General features: G+C 48.0%; 1 protein-coding gene across 1 annotated transcript; it reads right to left on the bottom strand.

The window, feature by feature from the left end:
- Positions 1–8,840: 8,840 nt before the first annotated feature.
- Positions 8,841–12,459, bottom strand: LOC138674504 (uncharacterized). Its single transcript, XM_069762336.1, has 4 exons — positions 12,364–12,459; positions 10,520–10,632; positions 10,256–10,402; positions 8,841–9,702 (listed from the first exon to the last, which is right to left on the bottom strand). Exons 1-4 carry the CDS (start codon positions 12,457–12,459, stop codon positions 8,841–8,843), a joined length of 1,218 nt encoding a protein of 405 aa, XP_069618437.1.
- Between the last annotated feature and the right edge of the window lie 13,080 nt (positions 12,460–25,539).

The following is a 25,539-nucleotide window of genomic DNA, read 5'->3' on the forward strand; positions in this document are numbered from 1 at the left end:
ACCTTCCCTCCAGCTGCTGGATGTACCGCTGTAAACGCTGATCGTCCGCCATTTTACTAGCCAGACCCTGGCGCTAGTATTCTGTTAGGACTGGCGGAACGCACCAAGACAGATGATAAAGGTGCGTTCGCAGTCCGGGGTCCACCGTGCAGGTGAGAACCTGCTGCTAGCAATTAGCAGACAATATGGCGGTACACTAAAGTATACACGCGTGGGTTAAACCTCACCCAGCGTGAAGAAAGCGATCCTGTTAATTCACAGGACCGCAGTACCGCACTAGTGCGCGAGCAAGTGGTCAGCGGACTTAACCCCAGAAGGGATTGGAGCCCGATTAGACCCTTGCTGGCGTAACACCGCAACTGGGTGTGTAGAGAACCTTAAGCAATCTGTGCACAAGAGTGCGAGCGATGCCGCACTAACGGACGCCACTAACCACCCAGACTCGGGTATGGAAAGCGCAAGGCAGGCGCACGGCGCCGTACTGGCAGGCACAGCTACAGGACGCTGTGATGTGTGTTAGTGCTGTAGGCTAAGTCGGGCGCTAGGTAGCAGCCATACACCTTCCGCGAACAGACATTCAATAGGGTAGGGGTTTCCAAGGACGACTTGCACTCACAACATACACACATAAGCAATTGTAAAACAATACTAGTGCATGGCCGTGCGATCATGCGCAGTTTATATAACAGCAGCACAGGAAGTGGCCACAGCACTTTTGCCCTTCTAGGACCTGCCAAGAGGACCAATGGAATGTGCTGCAGAGCCTGAGCACATGACCCTCGATCTCCAACGGGAGACCTTACGCTGGGCATGCTCAGTACATGCAGACAAGGACTTAGTCCCAGAGAAGTCCGCTCGCTGCTGACCAGCACTGACTTTAAAGGCAGAGACTGGAGAAGCAGCACTAACTCTCAGAACAGAGTGAGAATGAGCAAGACGCTGGGACCGACGTCCTTGCTGAGCAGGCTCCACTGCGGCTGGACAAGAATGGGAGACCGCAGCGGAAGTGGCTCGAGATTCCCCCTGTGCAGAAGCGGGAACTCGACCCCTAACATTACCCCCCCTCCTAGGGCCCCCCCCTCCTTGGGCCTCGCTACGTTCGAAGGCAGCAATGAGCTGCGGGGCCCGAATGTGCTCAACAGGTTCCCAGGACCTGTCCTCGGGGCCATAACCCTTCCAGTCCACCAAATAAAATTTTTTACCACGCACCACCTTGCACCCCAAAATAGCGTTCACCTCATAATCGTCCGTAGACGAACCCGATGTCCCAGCAGATGACTCGGAAAAGCGGGACATATACACGGGTTTCAAGAGGGACACATGAAAGGTGTCGGTGATACCCAGGCGTGGCGGAAGGGCCAAACGATAGACCACAGGATTAACCTGCTCGAGGACCTTGAATGGACCCAAGTAGCGAGGAGCAAATTTAGTGGACTCAACTCGCAGCCTGATGTTACGGGCGGAGAGCCACACCAAGTCGCCAGGAGCAAAGGTCGGGGCGGGGCGCCGATGAGCATCAGCGGAGGACCTCATTCTCTCCTTAGAGGCCCGAATGGCATCCTGAGTGCGGTCCCAAATATCCCGTGCCTCCACAGCCCAGTCTGCCACCCTGGAGTCGGCGGAAGACACGGGCATAGGCACAGGTACCCGTGGATGCTGACCATAGTTGAGGAGGAATGGGGTTTGTCCAGTGGAGTCGGCAACAGCGTTGTTCAGTGCAAACTCTGCCCATGATAGCAAGGATGCCCAGTCATCCTGCCTGGCTGAAACAAAATGTCGCAGGTATGTGACCAAGGTCTGGTTGGCCCTCTCTACCAACCCATTCGTCTCGGGATGATAAGCGGAAGAGAGATTCAACTCAATACTGAGAAGACGACAGAGCTCTCTCCAGAACCGAGACGCAAACTGGGGACCCCGGTCACTGACAATTTTGTCTGGCATACCATGTAGGCGGAAGATATGTCTGATGAACAACGCTGCCAAGGCCCGTGCAGAAGGTAACCGCGGCAGCGGCACCAAATGCACCATTTTTGAGAAATGATCGGTGATGACCCAAATGATGGTACAGCCGCGAGACTTGGGCAAACCCACAACAAAGTCCATCCCGACCATCTCCCAGGGCCTATCTGCCACCGGCAAGGGATAGAGCAAACCAGCTGGCCTTTGACGCGGAGATTTATTTTTGGCGCAGGAGACACACGCCAGAACGTAATCCCTGACATCCCGGACCATATGCGGCCACCAGTACGTCCTCGCCAGTAGCTCAGATGTCCTCTTTGTCCCAAAGTGTCCACCCACCCTGGACGAATGAGCCCAAGAGAGAACCTCCGGTCGCAAATTAATGGGCACAAAAGTCTTGCCCGGAGGCACAGACTCTAGCGATACCGGCGCCACGGTTCTCAGGCTCTCGGAAGGGACAATAAGCCGAGGCTCCTCTTCCTCCTCCTCAGTTGACATAAGGGAGCGAGAGAGAGCGTCAGCACGGATATTCTTCTCCCCGGCGAGATAATGCAGGGAAAAGTGGAACCGGGAGAAGAACAGGGACCATCTGGCCTGGCGAGAATTTAGCCGCTGGGCTGTCTGCAAATAGACCAAATTTTTGTGGTCCGTGTAAACTTGGAAGGGAAACCGCGCACCTTCCAGAAGGTGTCTCCACTCCGAAAAGGCCAACTTCATTGCTAGCAACTCCCTGTCCCCGATGGAGTAGTTCCTCTCCGCTGGCGTGAAGGTCTTGGAGAAGAAGAAGCATGGATGCTTCCGACCTTGAGCATCCTTTTGGTAGAGGACTGCTCCAGCACCAACGGACGAGGCATCCACCTCCAGTAGGAATGGCTTATCCACATCGGGACGATGTAAGATGGGAGCGCTAGCAAAGTGGGACTTAATAGAAGTGAAGGCCTTGGAGACCTCTTCCGACCACAATTTGGGATTCGCTCCCTTCTTGGTGAGGGCTACCAAGGGAGCCACCAGAGTTGAGAAGTGGGGAATGAACTGGCGGTAATAGTTTATGAACCCCATAAAGCGCTGCACCGCTTTAAGAGAATGGGGCTCTTGCCAGTCCATCACAGCCTGTAGTTTGGCAGGATCCATAGCCAATCCCTGGGCGGAGATGATATAGCCCAGGAAAGGTAAGGACTCCTGCTCAAACACACACTTCTCCAACTTTGCGTAAAGAGAGTTTGCCCGTAGGAGGTCGAAGACTCTGCCAACATCTCTCCGGTGGGAGTCAATATCTGGAGAAAAGATGAGAATATCATCCAGATAGACTACAACCGAGGTGGAAAGCATATCCCGGAAGATGTCGTTGACAAAGTGTTGAAAAACGGCAGGTGCATTACAGAGCCCGAAGGGCATCACCAGATACTCATAGTGCCCATCTCTGGTGTTAAATGCCGTTTTCCACTCGTCCCCCTCACGGATGCGAATCAGGTTGTAAGCACCCCGCAGATCTAGTTTCGTAAACACTCTAGCTCCCCGAAGCCTATCGAAAAGCTCAGATATCAACGGCAAAGGGTACTTGTTCTTAACTGTGATAGCATTAAGACCCCTGTAGTCTATGCATGGACGTAGTTCTCCATTCTTCTTCTGCACGAAGAAGAACCCTGCCCCAGCAGGTGACACTGACTTCCTAATGAACCCTCTTGCCAGATTCTCTTGTATGTACTGAGACATTGCCTCCGTTTCCGGGAGAGATAATGGGTAGACTCGACCCCGGGGAGGCTCAGCACCAGGCAAGAGATCGATAGGACAGTCATAGGGGCGATGGGGCGGAAGGGTCTCCGCCGCCTTCTTGGAGAACACGTCTGCATAAGACCAATATTGCTTGGGAAGAGAGGATAGATCTGCGGGTACCTCAGTAGTAGCAACCTGAACGCACTCTCGGTGACACCTACCCCCACATGATTCACCCCATCCCAGAATTCTGCCTGAGGACCACTCGATGTGAGGAGAGTGGTACCGTAGCCAAGGTATCCCCAACAGGACCTCATCAATACCCTCAGGAATGACGAGTAGAGAAATAATCTCCTGATGGGATGGCGACAGGGACAGAGTAACAGGGATGGTCTGATGTGTTATCTGTGCGGGGAGTGTCGACCCATTCACCACTCGTACCGTTACTGGTTGGGATAGCATAACCAGGGGTATTGCGTGACGTTGGGCGAAGGCAGAAGACATAAAATTGCCCTCCGCCCCAGAATCCACGCAGAGGTCTACCGAGTGGGAGGATGAGCCAAAGGTAATTGTCCCCTTAAAGGACAATTTGGAGGCAAACGTCGCAGTGTCTAGTGCACCTCCACCTACTACCACTAGACGCTGACGTTTCCTCGACCGCTGATGACATCTGGTGGCAAGATGTCCTGACTGTTGGCAAACCTGGCAACCCTGGAGTGCACGAGCAGTCTGGGACTTAGATCCCGCTCGTGACACCACCTTAGGTTCCTGAACCTCAGGAGCCTGAACTGGAGATTCCAAAGGTTTGGCGAAGGTGGGAGCCAGCCGAAACCTCTGCCTACACTGGGCTCGCTCTAACCTCCGCTCGTGAAAACGGCGGTCAATGCGAGTAGATACTGCTATTAACTCCTCCAGTGTGGCGGGAATCTCCCTAGTGGCCAGAGCATCCTTAACGTGGTCAGCCAGCCCCCTCCAAAATATAGGGATAAGGGCTTTATCCGACCACTCCAGCTCAGATGCCAGAGTGCGGAAATGGACGGCAAAAAGGCTGACCAAGGACGAGCCCTGAGTCAGTGCCAACAGTTGGAGCGCCGTGTCATGGGTGACACGAGGTCCAAGAAAGACCTGTTTCAGAGTGCTCAGGAATAACGGAGCACTCTGCACCACATGATCGCCACGCTCCCACAGCGGCGTAGCCCACTGCAACGCCCTGTCCGACAATAAGGAAATTATAAAGCCCACCTTAGCCCGCTCTGTAGGGAAACGAGAGGCCAGAAGCTCGAGATGTATTGAGCACTGACTCACGAAACCCCTACAGGACTTACTGTCACCAGAAAATTTCTCTGGTAGCGGGAGGCGAGATAGCGTCGGTACAGGAGCGGCAGTGGACAAGGTAGCTGCAGCCACACTTGCAGCCTGAACAGCGACAGCAGTAACATCCACAGCTGAGGTTGAACGCTCAAAAGCCGCCAACCTTCCCTCCAGCTGCTGGATGTACCGCTGTAAACGCTGATCGTCCGCCATTTTACTAGCCAGACCCTGGCGCTAGTATTCTGTTAGGACTGGCGGAACGCACCAAGACAGATGATAAAGGTGCGTTCGCAGTCCGGGGTCCACCGTGCAGGTGAGAACCTGCTGCTAGCAATTAGCAGACAATATGGCGGTACACTAAAGTATACACGCGTGGGTTAAACCTCACCCAGCGTGAAGAAAGCGATCCTGTTAATTCACAGGACCGCAGTACCGCACTAGTGCGCGAGCAAGTGGTCAGCGGACTTAACCCCAGAAGGGATTGGAGCCCGATTAGACCCTTGCTGGCGTAACACCGCAACTGGGTGTGTAGAGAACCTTAAGCAATCTGTGCACAAGAGTGCGAGCGATGCCGCACTAACGGACACCACTAACCACCCAGACTCGGGTATGGAAAGCGCAAGGCAGGCGCACGGCGCCGTACTGGCAGGCACAGCTACAGGACGCTGTGATGTGTGTTAGTGCTGTAGGCTAAGTCGGGCGCTAGGTAGCAGCCATACACCTTCCGCGAACAGACATTCAATAGGGTAGGGGTTTCCAAGGACGACTTGCACTCACAACATACACACATAAGCAATTGTAAAACAATACTAGCGCATGGCCGTGCGGTCATGCGCAGTTTATATAACAGCAGCACAGGAAGTGGCCACAGCACTTTTGCCCTTCTAGGACCTGCCAAGAGGACCAATGGAATGTGCTGCAGAGCCTGAGCACATGACCCTCGATCTCCAACGGGAGACCTTACGCTGGGCATGCTCAGTACATGCAGACAAGGACTTAGTCCCAGAGAAGTCCGCTCGCTGCTGACCAGCACTGACTTTAAAGGCAGAGACTGGAGAAGCAGCACTAACTCTCAGAACAGAGTGAGAATGAGCAAGACGCTGGGACCGACGTCCTTGCTGAGCAGGCTCCACTGCGGCTGGACAAGAATGGGAGACCGCAGCGGAAGTGGCTCGAGATTCCCCCTGTGCAGAAGCGGGAACTCGACCCCTAACAATATAATTGTCTATTTGTGTCACTTCCCTCTTTCTGTCTGTTCTTCTGTCTGTCACGGATATTCATTGTTTGCGGCCTTTGTCTTTCATAGAATCCAAGTGGCTGTTTTGTTGTGGCAAAACGCCCACAAACATTGCCACGACCAATGTGCAACGGCCTCAGACTGGCGTCAATATGGCCGCTCTTTCATCACCGAAGTCAGTGCCCGCTCCATACTCCCCTCTAGTCAGGCCTCACACAGGGTTAATGCCAGCGTTAACTGAGCGAGGTGTTACGCACTCTGGTTATGCACCTATTAACCCTGTTTGACAATGTTTTTACTATAGATTCTGCTTATGCTGCATCACTAGTACAAAGATCGAAAGTAAAAAATAATAAAAATAACGTTATTCTCACCCTCCGACCTCCCGCCCTGTCCTTGACAGTGCAAGCAGCAAATTCTTTTTGGATACTATGCGAGAACATGGAGGAAAAAAAGTTTGTCCCCATACTGGACAACTGCTGTCTCCTGTCACTTTGAATCGATGCAGCAGTACCTGTCGTGTCAGCGGTCATTGCGAAATCACTCCACAACCTGATCATAAATCCCCTCTGTCCAGTGCCACTTTGGATTGGTGAAACTTGTGGACATACGTGGCTGGGCAATATAGTACTTGTCCTGTGCAATATACTACGTGGACAGGCATATTCTGTAGTTGCCGATGCGTTAGAATTGGGCCACCATCTATTTCCTTTATAATTTTTTTAAATTGTTCCATTTCAGTGGAAGATGTGAAAAAACGTTGGAGATCTGTGACCGACAGACTGATGAAGGCACAGAAGGCAGAAAGTGGCAGCTCGCCCTCAAAAAAGAGGGTGCCGTTTGCAGACCAGCTGCAGTTCATTTTAACAAGCAGAAATTTGCGGCGGTAAGTTATATATATATATATTTTGTTGTATTTTCAACGTTTCACAGTACTCTTTTATTGAAGAAGTCTTTTTTATTCCTTGTACAGAACTGAAGGCAATGTAAGGGCCGAAACCCCACCGGTCCATGAAGACAACAGCCTGGAGCATGGTGATGGAGAGGAGGTGGAGGACTATCCTATGTGCTCCTCACCAAATCCACCCTTGCCTAGGCAGTCATCCTCCATGCATGCTGCAGTAATGCCACCCAACTGTACTGTGGCAAGTTCGTCCTCTGCGGTGGATGCGGCGGTGGTGTCTTCCGCTGTTGTTGCTGCCTCTTCCGCTGCGTCCAGCTCCTTTGTTGGGGGTTCAAGGCCCACTGGGTTGGGGTCTGGTTCTGCCCGTCCTGTGCCAATGGTTAGGGCAGCACCCAAGAAGGGGAAAAAAAAGGAGGGTTCGACTAGTGCCATTGAAGCTATCACAAGTCGAACCCTCAATATTATAGACAATTAATCTCCACAAGATGAAATGGATAAATATGGATCTGTGATAGCCAGCCGCCTAAGGTCCATGACATGGGACAGGCAGAGCCTGTGCATGACAGCAGCCAATGCAGTTCTAATGTCTGCTGCTGTCCCATCACCAATACCCCCACCACAAGACATAGTTGTAGCAATTATGAAAGCATTTACTAACCCAAGTGGGCCGCCATCACCACCATCAGCAGCTGCTTCTCAACGTTTTTTCCATGCAGCACACAGGCCCGACGCTGCAGAAGCCTATAATTCAAGCCACTGTACAACTCGTCAAAGTTCTGGGCATAATGTCTCCCAAAACACGAGTATTTCGTCGCAAGAACTGTTTCCGGGGTATGGGTACGAGCCAGAGTACCAGTAGTTTTGAAGATTTAGGTCCTAAACCCCCCTGTCCTGTTGACAGGTTGTTCACAAATCCATTGTTGATGCACTTTTTTGTCCTGTTGACAGGTTGTGATAACATCCATTGTTGATGGACTGTTTTGGACAATGTTTGTCCTTGTTTTCTACAAGCTACGTCTGTTACCGACGTTATATTTTTATGTGTAGTACACATATTTTTTTGGGGAAAAAATACTACATTTTTTTTTGGGAAATATGTGTGTCCGGAGAAAGGGGAATTTTTTGGATTTCTGTCCCCAACCCAACTGTTCTGTTGACAGGTTGTGAAAAAAGCCATTGTTGATGCACTATTTTGTCCTGTTGACAGGTTGTGATAACGTCCATTGTTGATGGACTGTTCTGGACAATGTTTGTCCTTGTGTTGTAATACCTACGTCATTTAAAGACGTTTTGTTTTTATGTGTAGTACACAGTGTTATTTATGAATAAAAATAAAATTTGTATTTGAAAAAATGTCTGGTAATTTTTTATTTAAAAAAAGGTTATTTCAATTTGCAGAATATGAACTGTGAGTAATGGGATAATAACTGTCAGTGACTAAAGAGTAAGTTGCGGACACAAGGTTTGATTTTTCAAACAAAGTTCTTTTTTATTAATTCCTATTTTTTTTTTAAATGATAAAGAACAAAAGGACATTGAATGCATGGGGTTAGCCATCCAATCTGCTCCGCTGTACTGATGAAGAACACAAGGGCCTTGATTGCTTTGGGGTTAGCCATCCGATCTGCTCTTCTGTACAGGCTGACATCTTGATGAGGGTTAGGTGTCTGATCTTCTCTGCTGTTCAGGCTGCTCAACACCGGCACAGGAGTATTGTCAGTGCACGGCACCTTCAGGACTCATGAAGTAGTCAGTGAAGGTTTCTCGCACACGCAACCCCGAGATGGATTGCCTGCCTTGACGCAAGTTGTCCACTGCAATTAATTCAGACAGCTGTGACTCCTCAACTACCTCTGTGCTGTAGTCCCAAACGTAGTTGTGGAGAACACAGCATGCCTTGATCACAGTGTCAACGGTCTCCATATCTAGCTGGATGGCAGTGTGAAAGATCCTCCACTGACTACACATGATCCCAAAGGTGCATTCCACATATTTTCGTGCACGGCTCAGCCAATAGTTGAAAATCCTCCGCCGGTCATCCAGTGCCCTTCGTGGGTATGGGCGCAGCAGGTTAGTTTTTAAGGGAAATGCCTCATCCGCTACCATCACAAAGGGTATAGGATGTGTGGAACCGGGCAAAGGTCTTGGGGCTGGGAGCGTTCCACCATCTCGAAGAATTTGAAGTCCAATCTGTGATGATTGCAGCACCCGAGAGTCCCCAGAACTGCCATAAGCACCAACGTCGATGGCAACAAACTTGTAATGGGCATCAGCCACCGCCATCAGGACCACAGAAAAATACTTCTTATAAATAAAGAAGCGTGATCCTGATCTTGGTGGCTTCAGCACTCTCACATGTTTGCCATCGACAGCACCTACGCAGTTGGGGAAATTGGCCACAGACTGAAAGCCTGCTGCTACCTGCAGCCAAGTCTCCTCGGTTGGGCAAGGCATCACGATGGGCTGCAACTTCTGCCAGATGACGGCACATGTGCACCTCACAATTTGAGAGATGGTGGATTTGCCAACCCTAAATTGGAGGTGCAGGGATGTGTAGCTCTCTCCTGTGGCCAAAAACCTGGAAAAAAATTTTAAAAAATTAGAATATTTTTAATAACGATGAAAATATGCATGACAACATAAATAGTACGATTCAGGGGCACTAGATCTGTAAACATTGTGGCGCAGTGGCAGCAATATGGGGGCACTTGCAGCATTGTGGCAGCATTATGGGGGCAATGGCAGCATTGTGGCGCACTGGCAGCATTATGGCGGCACTGTGGCAGCATTATAGGGGCACTAGCAGCATTGTGGCGCAGTGGCAGCATTATGGAGGCTGTGGCAGCATTGGGACGTAATAGCAGCATTATGGGGGCACTGGCAGCATTATGGAGGCACTGGCAGCATTGTGGCGCACTGGCAGAATTATGGGGGGCACTGGCAGCATTGTGGCGCAGTGGCAGCATTATGGGGGCTGTGGCAGCATTGTGGCGCACTGGCAGCATTCTGGGGTGCATTGGCAGCATTGTGGCGCAGTGGCAGCATTATGGCGGCACTGTTGCAGCATTAACTATGGGGCCAATGTGTGGAGTTTGTGTTTTTTTTTTTTTTTTTTTTAAAAAGGGCCTTACCGCAAGGTGATGAGCAGCCTTTCCTCAGCAGAGATTGATCTTCGCATGCATGTGTCTTCGTAGCTGAGTTGTGGAGCCAGAATTATCAGAAGGCGATCAAATGCCTGAATCGTAAGCCGGCAAAACTGGATAAATTTCTCAGGAAAACTGAATGTAAAAAAAAAAAAATTCAAAAACCACAGATATATAACACAACAGTGTATAACATCAAAAAAAAAAAAAGTGAACACAGATGACAATATATCTTTTCTACCTATATCTTACCTCCTTAAATCTTGATAAAGGACATGGAAGTGTCCCTTTTCCTCCCGCTCATTAATAATGGGATGAACCCACATCCGTTTTGGACGTCTTCTAATCCTTCTCCGAGATTGCTCCTATGGGAGAATATAGTCTTTATTATTTACACTAGATTGTGGCCCAATTCTAACGCATCAGGTATTCTAGAATATGCATGTCCCCGTAGTATATGGACAATGATGATTCCAGAATTCGCGGCAGACTGTGTCCGTCGCTGATTGATCGAGGCAACCTTTATGACATCATCGTCGCCATGGCAACCATTATGACATCATCGTCGCTGTGCCCGTTGCTGATTGGCCTGGCGGCCTCGACCAATTAGACGCAGGATTTCAACGTCGATACTGTGCTCGTCGCTGATTGGTTGAGGCCTGGCGGCATCGACCAATCAGGGACGCGGGATTTCCAGGACAGACAGACAGACAGAAAGACAGACAGACATACGGAAAAACCCTTACACAATTATATATATAGATGGTACTGTACAACGCATGGACAATCGCTGCTAGGCTACTTTCACTTCCATCAGTACTGTTCCGTCGCAATGTTATACACATGGGAAGAGGGAATCAATATCACCATTACACACTGAACGGGAAACCACTGGGTAAATCTGACAGGGAGAAGGACTTGGGGATCCTAGTTAATGATAAACTTACCTGGAGCAGCCAGTGCCAGGCAGCAGCTGCCAAGGCAAACAGGATCATGGGGTGCATTAAAAGAGGTCTGGATACACATGATGAGAGCATTATACTGCCTCTGTACAAATCCCTAGTTAGACCGCACATGGAGTACTGTGTCCAGTTTTGGGCACCGGTGCTCAGGAAGGATATAATGGAACTAGAGAGAGTACAAAGGAGGGCAACAAAATTAATAAAGGGGATGGGAGAACTACAATACCCAGATAGATTAGCGAAATTAGGATTATTTAGTCTAGAAAAAAGACGACTGAGGGGCGATCTAATAACCATGTATAAGTATATAAGGGGACAATACAAATATCTCGCTGAGGATCTGTTTATACCAAGGAAGGTGACGGGCACAAGGGGGCATTCTTTGCGTCTGGAGGAGAGAAGGTTTTTCCACCAACATAGAAGAGGATTCTTTACTGTTAGGGCAGTGAGAATCTGGAATTGCTTGCCTGAGGAGGTGGTGATGGCGAACTCAGTCGAGGGGTTCAAGAGAGGCCTGGATGTCTTCCTGGAGCAGAACAATATTGTATCATACAATTATTAGGTTCTGTAGAAGGACATAGATCTGGGTATTTATTATGATGGAATATAGGCTGAACTGGATGGACAAATGTCTTTTTTCTGCCTTACTAACTATGTTACTATGTTACTATGTTACTATGTAATACACTGGCGCCAACATACCGATGGACGTTGTGAAATAACTGCATGACGTGGGCAGCAGATGCAGTTTCTCTACACATCCGCTGCCCATTCTGCAGTCTGGGGAGGAGAGGGTCTATTTTCTGCCGCACATGAGCAGTCAAAAATGGCGGATGCGATGCACCAAGAAAGTAACATGTAGGTAAGGATTTTTCGTGTCGACGGTCTGCCAAAAAAAGACACATACATCGCACAATGGATGCAACGTGCGGCAAAACGTCGCAAACCATTGCAAATACAAGTGTATGGGAAAAAAAAATCCTGCAAGCACATATGCAGGATCCGTTTTATCCCAAAACGACAGATTGCGAGGGAGCGTTACGGAAGTGGGAAGTAGCCTATCCGCAGCAACAGAAACACTGCATATCCACAGCATAGTCCGCATAGTGTGCACATCTAATGACATTATATTACCTGCTCACTGTGGTGGTGCAGCAAAAGCAGTGCCGTCAGCAACAAAAGATGGTTTTGTTGTGGCGAAAGACGCCAATGGGGCTGAACGTGTGGCATGTTGAATGCAACAAAAAGGCAAAATGGAGAAGAGGGGTTGGAACAGGAAATGACCTATTGAGAGTCTCTTTCTTTCCTTTTTTTTTAACCAACTTTATTTGTTCTTAAAAACGCTTAAAAAACGCTAGAAAAAACCGCATCAAAAACGCACCAAAAACGCATCAAAAAACGCACCAAAAACGCACCAAAAACGCATGCGGATTTCCGGAAGAAAATATCAGGTTTTCGTCAGGAAAATTGCATGAAAAATCTGCACACATTCCTGAACGTGTGCACATAGCCTAAAGGTCCTGACCATCACTCTTTTATTTTATGTGCAGCTCTGTGCTGCCTGCGCATCCATCAGATGTTCTTTTACTATGAGCTTGACTTATGCAATCCTGTCATGCACGCTTGCTATATGCTCGACTACACTCCAATACAGAGTTGGCTCCTGTTCCCATGTCTCCTTAGCTACGTCCAGCAACCCCCTCGGATGCCTGCCATACAATAGCTCAAAAGGGGAGAACCCCGTGGATACCTCGCGGATAGCAAACACCAGATAGGGTAATAACATGTCCCAATCCCTCTCATCCTTAGAGACAGCCTTTTTGAGAATGGATTAGATTGTCTTATTAAAACTTTCGACCAATCTGTCGATTTGTGTGTGGTACACTGACGTGCATAGCTGTTTAATCCGGAGCAGCTTACATAGCTCCCTGGTCACTTTGGACATAAAAGGAGTCCCCTGATCTGTAAAGATCTCCTTTGGTAGCCCAAGGTGACAAAAAATGCAAACAGCTCACGGGCATTTAGTTTTGCTGAGGTGTGGCAAAGTGGTATCTCCTCTGGGACCAGAATATACCATGACCAGAATATATAAACCAAAAAATTGATACACAATACACAATGTGTCATAGATTACACCTGGGCCCTTATGGGGGATTCATAAACACAAAATCCCATGCAATAAAATATTAAATCCTACAAACAAATACTGCACAAAGCGGGAATGTTACAAAAAACATAATTTTATTAATACGTCAATGATATCAATGGTATCATTGACTTGTATTAATAAAATTATGTTTTTTGTAACATTCCCGCTTTGTGCAGTATTTGTTTGTAGGATTTAATATTTTATTGCATGGGATTTTGTGTTTATGAATCCCCCATAAGGGCACAGGTGTAATCTATGACACACTGTGTATTGTGTATCAATTTTTTGGTTTATATATTGTTGCTGTGTATTTTCACAGATTGGTCTTTTTGATCTACAATGGATTATAGAAATAGGGATGCAACCTGGCAGGTTCAAGCTGCTCAGGTTTTTGACGGTGGCACTGCTAATTTGACGACAGGTGTTCAGGGGGATGTGAGCAGTTTACAAACACAGATTAAAAGACTATTACACAAGCGTACGAGGATGTGGTGGAATAGAGCTCTTCTCGAGAATTATTTAAAGAAAAAAATTGTTCCACGTGGCTTGAGGATCCAAGTATTTCCGTCCTTCCCGGTGAATGATGAGACTTTTGTAACAAAATGGGAAGAAACTTGTACCAAAGCATCTCTCCAGTTTATGGAATTGTTGATTGACTTGAACAAAAAATCTGTTAGGCCCTGGAAGTTGAGATTGATGAATTGTTTGGTAATCTTAAGGAGGTGTCTACGGTGGAGAATTTGGCCTTGTTTAATACAACCATGGACAAAAATTCAGATGAATGGGAGAAACAAATTAAATCTGTTCATGCCCAAAAAATATTGCGTGACAATAATGATTATCAGCAAGGTACGGTTTAAAGGTGGAGACATCATGCCCCCAGTAATAAGAGACAAAGATCTGTGTCTTTTTCATCTGTCTCATATTCGGGTGAAACATCTGATACATTATTTCACTCCATGAGAACACGATTTGGGAATGATAACAAAAGAAAAAAGGAACAAAAAACAGGTACAAATAAACGTACACCTGGCCCCAATCCACAGAATTACTCCTTGAAGGTAATTAATTTGTCCAATCATGTGTTTAGTGATGAGGAGATTTTTGTTTTATCTAAGGGTCTCACCTTCTCCCCTAGCACAAGATGTGATAAATTTACGGTTATAAAGGATTTGCACGTGTTTGGACGATCACTCCTTTTTAAAAAATGGTACCATAGTGAAGAAATCCAGAGATTATTTCCATTGCCAGCTGAACAAGCAGCGTTAAGGACATTGGAGCAGTTGACCATTGAGCATCATGGTCCATCCTTGGGTAAGGTTCCTACTTCCCTTCGTCCTAAGTCCACTAGATTTCCTCCTCTATCCGTGTGTCCAAATGTAGAGATTTTTGTACAACTTGCTATTAATGATTTGGATAACATACCATCTCATATTCATAAGAGCAATTTAACCACTTCTCAGCACCATTGCATCAAACGCCTCAAAAACTTGAAAGATATCGTAATTAAATCAGCCGATAAAAGCGGAAATATTGTTGTATGGCCTACCAAGTTGTATGAGGCTGAAGCATATCGGTTGCTGAGAAATACGGCCTTCTACAAAAAATTAACATACAACCCTTTATCCTCATATAAGGAGCAACTACAGAAAATTCTTTGGAAAGCTGAGGAAAAGCATCTAATCACCACTGAAGTACGCGACATTTTAATGGTCAAGGATCCCCAAGTTTGAACATTATACCTTTTACCCAAGGTTCACAAGAATTTGCAGGTTCCCCCAGGTAGGAGCATCATATCTGGGGTTGGTGGCCTTACGGAGGGTATTGGAAGGTATATTGACTCGTTCCTCAAGCCCCTGTTGGAGACGATTCCATCGCATACTCAAGATACATCTGATTTCTTAAAAAAGATTGACTCGATTCACATTGACGAGGACATGATCCTCGCCACATGTGATGTTGAGTCTTTATATACGAATATTCGCCACCAGAATGGCTTGAGGGCGGTCTCCCATTTCTTGGCCATGACAGTCCTCTTGGCTGATGATACTGAGTTTTTGTTGGTTTTGTTGGAATTTTTACTTACAAAATTTTTTTTTCTTTTTAACGGGTCCTTCTTCCTGCAGCTCCAGGGGACAGCTTGTGCGCCCTCGTATGCTAATTTGTTCCTGGGGTTGTGGGAGAGGGACCTGTTCTCGTCGGATCGCGGTACGTCGATGGAGCGGGTTATATTTTGGGCCCGCTACATCGACGGCATATTCCTGATCTGGCGAGAGACCCCCAATGATTTAAATTCTTTTTTTCAAGACCTTAACAATAATGATTTAAATATTCATTTATCTTTTAATTTCAGTTATCATCAGGTTGAATTTTGGATGTTGTGGTCAGGAGAGGCCCTGATGGTCTTCTATCCTCCGATGCCTTTCGTAATCCTCGCTCCTCACATCCCCCACACGTGGTCAACGCTGTCCCCACTGGACAGTTCCTACGTATAAGAAGAATTTGCTCAGATATATCGGATTGTGAGGCCAGAGCCAAGGAGATGAAGGCACGGTTTTTGGAAATAGGTTACAGCAAAAGATCTATCAAAAAAGCATACAATAGAGCAAGAAATACTAATCGACATCAACTACTGTACTCATCCAATAGAAAAGAACCAACTACCCAGGTAAGACTGGTCATTACATATAACTCTCATTGGAATAAGTTATATGAAATTATGAAGAAGCATTGGCCTATACTCCTGGCTGATCCTGTACTGAAGCAATATTTGACACCTGAACCATCACTGACAGCTAGAAGATCTCCAAATTTGGGTGACATGTTGGTTAGGAGTTATTATACACCAAGAACTCGTCCCCCAATTTTTTGTACTGGTCAACAAAAACCACAATCAGTTTGGGGTTGCAAGCATTGCGGCAAATGCGTGGCATGCCCAAATATTGTTTCAGCAAATGACTTTGCCTCAACGGATGGACGTATATTTAAAATAACACACACCATTACATGTTCAACAATGGTTGTGATCCATTATGCATTCTGTCCTTGCAATAAGGTTTATATTGGGCTGACAACGAGAGCTTTAAAGATCAGAGTGAGGGAACACGTAAGAAACATATTGGCTGCTAAAGAGGAGGATAATATACAGGTGTTGAAAAGCATACCGAGGCATTTTAAGCAACATCATGCCTGTGACCCTACTGTCCTTCTGGTAAAAGGGATTGATTGTGTTCGTTTGAACCTTCGAGGTGGTAATGTTGGGCACTTGTTAGGCCAGAAGGAGACCCGCTGGATTTGGGAATTACGTACAACTTTTCCACATGGTTTGAATGAAATGATCAGTTATGCCCCATTTCTCTGAGTTTCCTGTCGTCAAATTTTTAATTGGCCTCGTCAGGGGTGTTTTATTCTAGTTATGGTTTTTAATCTCTTATACTAAAAAATCTCATATATTATTTCTTTTTTCTCTTAGTTTATGAGTAGGATTTATCTGCTATGGCTATTCTTGTGGTGAAAACTTAGGTTATCCGTATTATGAAGAGGATCCTGGATGAATGCTGTTAACACCTTAATGATGGAATATAAGATTTTTATAATGTACACATGCACTTTAATATTATCAAATTTCTATAAAATGTATGTATTATTTATCATGTTTGTTCAATTATTTTATGTGTCATTGTAATAGTTACCTATATAATGTAAAGCACTTGTTTGCACTTTATAATAATTATTGTATTATTACAATTGTTATTCTCTGTATATAAATATTAATAGAATTCTTATGTATTGTATCATATCATATGCACTGGTGCACTTTATAATATAATATTCCGTCCCTATATTCATAATAATAGTATTTCCTACTCCCCTTCATCTGGCCTGTGCGCATGCCCGTTATGCCGTTTAGCTTAACATCGCTGACAGCGTCTTTATCGCCTGTATCATCCTTTGTCGGCGGGGACCTGCCCGCGTCTCTGTGGGTGTGGTTTCCAGCTTGGTCACATGGCGATGACGCACTCAGTGATGTGGACGCCTCTCGTTCCGACTGTGCATGCGCCGATTTACGGCCAGCATTGAACGTCACTGCGAGTACTGAACCCTATTGGGTGGCCTCTTATACATATACCACAGTAAGACCTGACGACGCCACTCCCCCGGAAGAAGGCACGCATGCTGAAACGCGCGTAGGGGTGGTGGCGCCGCAGGTCCGAGGTAATATATGCTTTATATTGTTTATTATCGCTCATGTCTGCCTTGGCTTTTGTTGGCTGGATGCTTTATACCAGCTGATTGGAACTCATTTTGGCAGAAAGTGGCTGGCTGACATACGACAAACTAACAGGACTGAAGTATATGCACTTTGTCAGAATTTGAATCTCACTTTTTTTTTGGGAGACTGAACCAGAACTCAGGCCCAGTGTAAATAACAACGCAATCTAAGTGGCAGAAAGTGGCTGGAAGATATATGAAAAAATACAAGGACTGTAATACAATTTCAATCTCCCTACAATGATCTCAGGAAAAGTATCGCAGCAATAAAAAGGACTGCTGCACACAAAAGTGTGGACAAATAAACAAGATAACGGTGCAGAAAGGAGCAATAGGATTTTTGCTTTTAAAAAAGCAGTTGATTTGCACAGCAGCGTGCAAATAGCAATGCAGCTATCAGGGAGCCTTATAAGGCAGCCTAATAAGCTACAGAGCTGATGCACAAAAATATAGCCTCCACTGTACCTGCAAAAAAATGGTGGTGTTGGACAGTGGAAATCGCTACAGCACAAGCGGTTTGGGGGTTAATCTTCCCTCCTTAACTATATCCCTTCTTCTGATGAAGCTGCAGCAACCTCTCCCTATGCTAAGATCGTCAGAAGTAAGATGGCGGCCGGCGTGCACGCCCATTTATAGCCCCTGTGATGTCGCAGAAAGCAAGCCAATCACTGTCATGCCCTTCTCTAAGATGGTGGGGACCGAGACCTATGTCATCACGCTGCCCACACTCTGCGTTCTCCTTCATTGGCTGAAAAATGGAGCTGAAAGTGTCATATGAAACGCGACTTTTGAGCGCAGATCGCCGACCTCATGGCCAATCCCACACTAGGATCGGGTCGGGTTTCATGAAACCCGACTTTGCCAAAAGTCGGCGATTTTTGAATTTTTCCGATCTATTTCGCTCAACCCTAGTCTTCACCACTCCCAGCATGTTTTATCTCTCCACATGGGGTGGAAAAAGTAACCTCCGCTGTCGGGTACTCTTAAAGCTCACCATGTATACAAACCACGCCCACTTTCTTTCGTGGGTTCCAAGCCTGAGATCAATGACCCATGTACCAGTGCCACTAGGCTTCCTATGAGTCCAGGAGGGCCTATTGTCCGTTTACGCGCACCTGGCACAGATGCGTTTTACCCACTGGTATGAACGGATCCACGGCGAAAATGGCCTGGGCATACATTGACATGCCGGGTAAACTCGCAGTCCATGGGTTCAGCTTTCAGGGGGCATTTGGCAGCCACATGTCCTGGCCTTTGGCATTGTCAACACCTAATCAGTTTAGAGTAAACGGGTCTTTTTTCACCCTCACTTTGGGTACACGCTCAGTACAGGATCGGTTATGATTGGCCCCAGCAGAGGGTCATGGACTTTTCCCAGGCACCTGGGCTGGTGGGGCCTGATGTGACAGAAGAAGTGGAGCAGTGTCCCGTACAAAGTCCTTAGTGGCCATATACCGCTCAAAAAGCCCAACCACCTGATCCAGAGTGCCCAGGTCCCCTTGCCCCACCCAAAGCTGTATGGTTGCTGGCAGAAGTCTCACCAGTCGGTCAACCACCACCCTCTCTACCATCTGGAAAGGGGTTAAGGTCTCAGGCTGAATACATTTTTTACCAGCTGTAGCAAGTCATTTGCCTGAGACCTGGTGGGGCGAGACTCCGCAAAGGACCACTGGAACACAAGCTGAGCCCTCACATATGTATTAACCCCCAGTCGGGCAAGGATCTCACCTCTGAGTTTCTCATAGTCCAGGGCATCATCCCGAATGAGGTACAAGTAGGCATTCTGGGCATCTCCTGTCAGGAAGGGGACCACCACTTCAACCCACTGGGATATCGGCAAGCTCTACCTCTCTGCTGTGCACTCGAACACGGTGAGAAAAGCTTCCAAATTGTCCTCAGGACTCATTTTCCTCCACGCTTACTGGACTTTGTTCTGAGCCTCAGAACGGATCAGGGTCGCTGGTAAGCTTCTCTCGCATAGCCGCAATCTGTTGCAGGATCAACTCATTTGTTTTCTGCTGCTCCTGATACAGCAGCAGCTGATACTGATTGTGCTGCTGCTCCTGCTGCCATTGCTGCTAATCCTCCTGCTGCCGCTGCTCCTGCTGAAGTTGCTGAGTGAGGACCAACTGCTTCAAAAGTGCCCCCATCTTGGCTGCAGGCTTGAGCTTTGTCTATGCCTCAGTTCACACTGTCCGCATTCTACAACCAAATGCAGTGCAGAAGGGTTGGTGCAGTGCAACAGATAGGCAGGGACCACTGGAAAGTTCAAAGTAAAGTGTCTTTAATGTCCAATGTAACTCACAAATGAAAAAAAAACCAAATGGTATCCTCCTGATCGCAGCCGGGACGTCAAGACAGTCATTATCGGAGACCGATTGCCGTGGACAACTACACCACCATTTCACGCTGAAGAGTGCTAGGTGCTTTGGCTTTGCTTGGCTCTGTGTTACTTCACCCAAGCTGGATCTTGCAGAGCCACCCACTCTGCAGTTTGCAAACCAAGATCAACAAACACAACCCTTTGCTGCAGGGTTTTTAAATGGAAACTGTGGTCATGGGTGACTTGTAAGATCCAGCTGGAGAGACCGAACTGCCCCACTACCATCCTTTAGTTCACTCCAAAAATTAAGGCCCTTAACAGGTTTTCCTAAACATTGCCTTGGCAAAATAACTTGACCAGGTCCACACTTACTTTTATTTTGCACTGCAATCACAGCTATGCCTGTGACTGCAATGCACTCCAGCGGCCCAATATACTTCTATGCGCATCCTGGGGGTTACATATCGATCCTCGCATATGATATCCCTAACTGCCTCACAGCATCCAAAATAAATAAATGGCAAACAGAGTTGAAGATTGATACAACTCAAAAGGTCATGCAGATCAACTACCAATTATTAGTACATATAGTAATAAATGCAATGACTTTAAAGAGGTCATTCGGAAACATTGGGGAATTTTATTGGCGAACTGGGAATTTAAAGGATGCTTTAGTTCATAGTCATTTTGAAACTAGAACTAGGTCATAGCTTGGAGTGCTAGGCTTTTTTCATTGTGGCCAATGTAAAGGTTGTTTAAATCACATCGCATCCACAACATTTCCAAATCATGATGTGTTAGGACTGGTGGAACGCACCAAGTATAAGATGAAATATTAATAGGTGCGTTCACAGTCCGAGGTCCACCGTGCAGGTGAAAACCTGCTGCTAGTAAATGGCAGCGCTATATGGCGGTGGAAGCGAACCCTGTTAAGCCACAGGTCCGCAATACCGCACTAAAGAGTGCAAGCAAGGAGTCAGCGAACTCAATCCCAAGACTCAGGGTTGAAGTCCGTTCAGACTACTTGCGCACAACACCGCAACTGGGTGTGTTAGGTAACTGATAGTTAGAGCACCGAAGTGCGAACTGTGCCATGCTGGCAGACACCACTAAGCACCCAGACGTGGGTCAGGAAGCGCACAACTGGTGCGTGGCGCCGCACTGGCGGTCACAGCAATAGACGCTGATTCGTGTGTGACACGCTGAGTGGTTAGTCGGGCGCTAGATAGCAGCCATACACCTTACGTGAACAGTCATACAATAGGGTAGGGGTATTTAATGAACGACTTGCACTCACAACAAACACACGTATACAAGTGTACACTAGCGCATGGCCGTGCGGTCATGCAAAGCCTATATAGCTGCAGCATGTTCAGGACCTTCCAATAAAGGACCAATGGGCAGCTGCCACAGAAGTTAGCCCTTTCAGGACCCTCCAGGACGACCAATAGGAACCGCTGCAACATCTGAGCATGTGACCCCCGATCTCCAACGGGAGATCTCACCCTGGGCATGCTCAGAAGGGAAAAAGCCGGACTTAGTCTCAAAAGCGTTCACTCGCTGCTGCCCAGCACTGGCTTTAATGGCAAAAGCTGGAGAAGCAACAGCAAGCCTAAGCACAGAGTGAGACTGAGCCAGATGCAAGGACCGACGTCTCTGCTGAGCAGGTTTCACTGCGGCAGAAGAATGGGAGACCGCAGCAGAAACGACCTGAGATTCCCCCTGTGCAGAAGTGGGAACTCAACCCCTAACATCGCCCCCCCCCCCCCCTGGGCCTCGCTACGTTCGAAGGCAGCAATGAGCTCCGGAGCCCGAATGTGCTCAGCAGGCTCCCAGGATCTATCCTCAGGACCGTAACCCCTCCAGTCCACCAAATAAATTTTTTTGCCACGAACCACCTTGCACCACAAAATAGCGTTCACCTCGTAATCATCCGTAGACGAACCCGACGTCCCAGTAGATGACTCAGAAAACCGGGACATGTACACGGGCTTAAGGAGGGACACATGAAAGGTGTCGGTGATACCTAGGCGTGGAGGAAGGGCTAGACGGTAAACCACAGGATTAACCTGTTCGAGGACCTTGAAGGGACCCAAGTAGCGAGGAGCAAACTTAGTGGACTCAACCCGCAGCCTGATGTTATGAGCGGAGAGCCACACTAAGTCGCCAGGTACAAAGGTCGGAGCAGGGCGCCGATGTGCATCGGCGGAGGACATCATTCTTTCCTTGGAGGCCCGGATGGCATCCTGAGTGCGGTCCCAAATGTCTCGTGCCTCCACTGCCCAGTCAGCCACCCTGGAGTCAGCAGAGGACACGGGCATAGGCACTGGAACCCGCGGATGCTGGCCGTAATTAAGGAGGAAAGGAGTCTGACCGGTGGAATCGGCTACAACGTTGTTAAGGGTGAACTCTGCCCATGCTAACAAGGATGCCCAGTCATCCTGCCTGGCAGAGACAAAATGTCGCAGATATGTGACCAAGGTCTGGTTGGCTCTCTCTACCAACCCATTCGTCTCGGGATGATAGGCAGAAGAGAGATTTAACTCAATGCTGAGAAGATGACAAAGCTCTCTCCAGAACCAAGACGCAAACTGAGGACCCCGATCACTGACAATTTTGTCCGGCAAACCGTGAAGGCGGAAGATATGTTTAATAAACAACGCTGCCAAGACTCCAAATGCACCATTTTAGAAAAATGGTCGGTGATTACGCAAATGACAGTACAGCTACGTGATTTGGGCAAACCCACCACAAAGTCCATCCCGACCATCTCCCAGGGCCTGTCTGCCACCGGCAGAGGATATAACAATCCAGCTGGCCGTTGACGAGGAGACTTATTTTTGGCACAGGAGACACATGCCCAAACATAGTCTCTGACATCACGAACCATATGTGGCCACCAGTACATTCTCGCCAGCAACTCAGATGTCCTCTTTGACCCAAAGTGTCCACCCACTCTGGACGAATGAGCCCAAGAGAGAACCTCCGGTCACAAATTGGTGGGAACAAAAGTCTTGCCCGGAGGCACAGACTCTAGCGAAACCGGAGCTACGGTTCTCAGACTCTCTGAAGGGACAATAAGCCCAGGCTCCTCTTCCTCCTCCTCAGTTGACACAAGGGAGCGAGAGAGAGCGTCAGCACGAATGTTCTTCTCCCCGGCGAGATAATGGAGAGTGAAGTGGAACCGGGAGAAGAACAAGGACCATCTGGCCTGACGAGAATTCAGCCGCTGGGCTGTACGCAAATAGACCAAATTTTTGTGGTCTGTGAAGACTTGGAAGGGAAACCGAGCACCTTCCAAAAGATGTCTCCACTCCGAAAAGGCCAACTTCATTGCTAGCAACTCCCTATCCCCGATGGAGTAATTTCTCTCCGCTGGTGTGAAGGTCTTTGAGAAGAAGAAGCATGGATGCTTCCGACCTTGAGCATCCTTTTGGTAGAGGACTGCTCCAGCACCAACGGATGAGGCATCCACCTCCATAAGGAATGGCTTATCCACATCGGGACGATGTAGGATGGGAGCGCTAGCAAAATGGGACTTTTGGGATTCGCTCCCTTCTTGGTGAGGGATACCAAGGGAGCTGCCAAAGTTGAGAAGTGGGGGATGAACTGGCGATAGTAATTTAAGAACCCCATAAAGCGCTGCACCGCTTTAAGAGAATGGGGTTCTTGCCAGTCCATCACAGCCTGTTTGGCAGGATCCATAGCAAATCCCTGGGCCGAGATGATATAGCCCAGGAAAGGTAAGGACTCCTGCTCGAACACACACTTCTCCAACTTTGCATAAAGGGAATTCGCCCGTAAGAGTTCGAAGACTCTGCCAACATCTCTCCGGTGGGAGTCAATATCTGGAGAGAAGATGAGAATATCATCCAGATAGACTACGACCGAGGTGGAAAGCATATCCCGGAAGATATCGTTGACAAAGTCCTGAAAAACAGCTGGGGCATTACAGAGCCCGAAGGGCATCACCAGATACTCATAGTGCCCATCCCTGGTATTAAAATCCATTTTCCATTCGTCCCCCTCACGGATGCGAATCAGGTTGTAGGCACCCCACAGATCTAGTTTGGTGAATACCTTTGCTCCCCTTAGCCTGTCAAAGAGCTCAGAAATCAGGGGCAACGGGTACTTATTTTTAATGGTGATAGCATTAAGACCCCTGTAATCGATGCAAGGATGTAATTCCCCGTTCTTCTTCTGTACGAAGAAGAATCCCGCCCCTGCAGGAGACACTGACTTCCTAATGAACCCTCTTGCCAAATTCTCCTGAATGTATTGAGACATAGCCTCCGTCTCAGGGAGAGAGATGGGATATACCCTTCCCCGAGGAAGTTCAGCTCCAGGCAAGAGATCAATAGGACAGTCGTAGGGGCGATGAGGCGGTACAGTCTCTGCAGCCTTTTTAGAGAATACGTCAGCATAGCACCAATAGGGGAGGACCACTCAATATGTGGGGAGTGGAAACGGAGCCAGGGTATTCCCAGCAAAATCTCATCCATTCCCTCGGGAAGGACAAGAAGGGAAAAAATCTCCTGGTGGGAAGGGGACATGAACAATGAGAATGGAACAGTCTGGTGTGTGATTTGTAGTGGAAGTTTCGCCCCGTTCACAACTCTAACTGTTACAGGTTTGGCGAGCATTACTAGTGGTATAGCGTGGCGCATAGCACATGAAGTTTCCCTCTGCTCCTGAATGCACACAAAGCTCGACTGTTAGAGTGGAGGAGCCTAACAGGATTGTCCCTTTAAAGGACAGTTTGGAGGAAAATGCAGCTGTGTCTAGTGAACCTCCCCCAATGGTTACTAGACGCGATCGTCTCCCGACCGCCGGGGACATTTATTGGCGTAATTCCCTAGTTGGTGACAATTTTTGCAAACCACGGGTAGTCGAGCGGCCTGAGACTTAGGTCTCGCTCGAGAAACCTCCATGGCCTCATGGGAGTCGGATGCCAAGACAGGAGACTCAAGAGGTCTGGCGAAGGTGGGAGCCAGCCGAAATCTCTGCCTACACTGGGTCCGCTCTAACCTCCGCTCAAGAAAACGGAGGTTGATGCGGGTAGATACTGAAATAAGCTCCTCCAGTGTGGCGGGTATCTCCCTGGTGGCCAAGGCGTCCTTCACGTGATCTGCCAGTCCCTTCCAGAACACCGGAATTAGAACTTTGTCTGGCCACTCTAACTCTGAAGCTAGAGTCTGGAACTGGACGGCAAACTGGCTGACCACGGACGAGCCCTGAGTGATAGTCAACAACTGGAGCACGGTATCGTGGGTAACACGAGGTCCTAAAAAGACCTGCTTCAGAGCATACAGGAAGAGAGGAGCACTCTGTACCACGATCATCTCGCTCCCAAAGTGGCGTTGCCCACTCCAACGCCCTGCCAGACAAGAGAGATAGAATAAATTCCACTTTTGCCCGTTCCATAGGGAAGCGTGACGCCAGGAGCTCAAGGTGTATGGAGCACTGGCTCACGAATCCGCAACATTGTTTACTGTCACCAGCAAACTTGTCAGAAAGCGGGAGACGGGATAAAGTCGGAGCAGGGGTGGCAGCGGACAAACTGGCT

The sequence above is a fragment of the Ranitomeya imitator genome, chromosome 4 (assembly GCF_032444005.1).
Source record: "Ranitomeya imitator isolate aRanImi1 chromosome 4, aRanImi1.pri, whole genome shotgun sequence".
Classification (NCBI taxonomy): Eukaryota; Metazoa; Chordata; class Amphibia; order Anura; family Dendrobatidae; genus Ranitomeya; species Ranitomeya imitator.

Bases quoted from the DNA above. Each gene is read 5' to 3' on its own strand.
- LOC138674504 (XM_069762336.1), bottom strand. From the start codon at position 12,459: ATGCCACACGTTCAGCCCCATTGGCGTCTTTCGCCACAACAAAACCAT. The intron at 10,633-12,363 runs GTAATATAATGT...ATTCTCCCATAG, and splicing joins TGCACCACCACAGTGAGCAG to GAGCAATCTCGGAGAAGGAT. The intron at 10,403-10,519 runs GTAAGATATAGG...TTTTACATTCAG, and splicing joins CTTTATCAAGATTTAAGGAG to TTTTCCTGAGAAATTTATCC.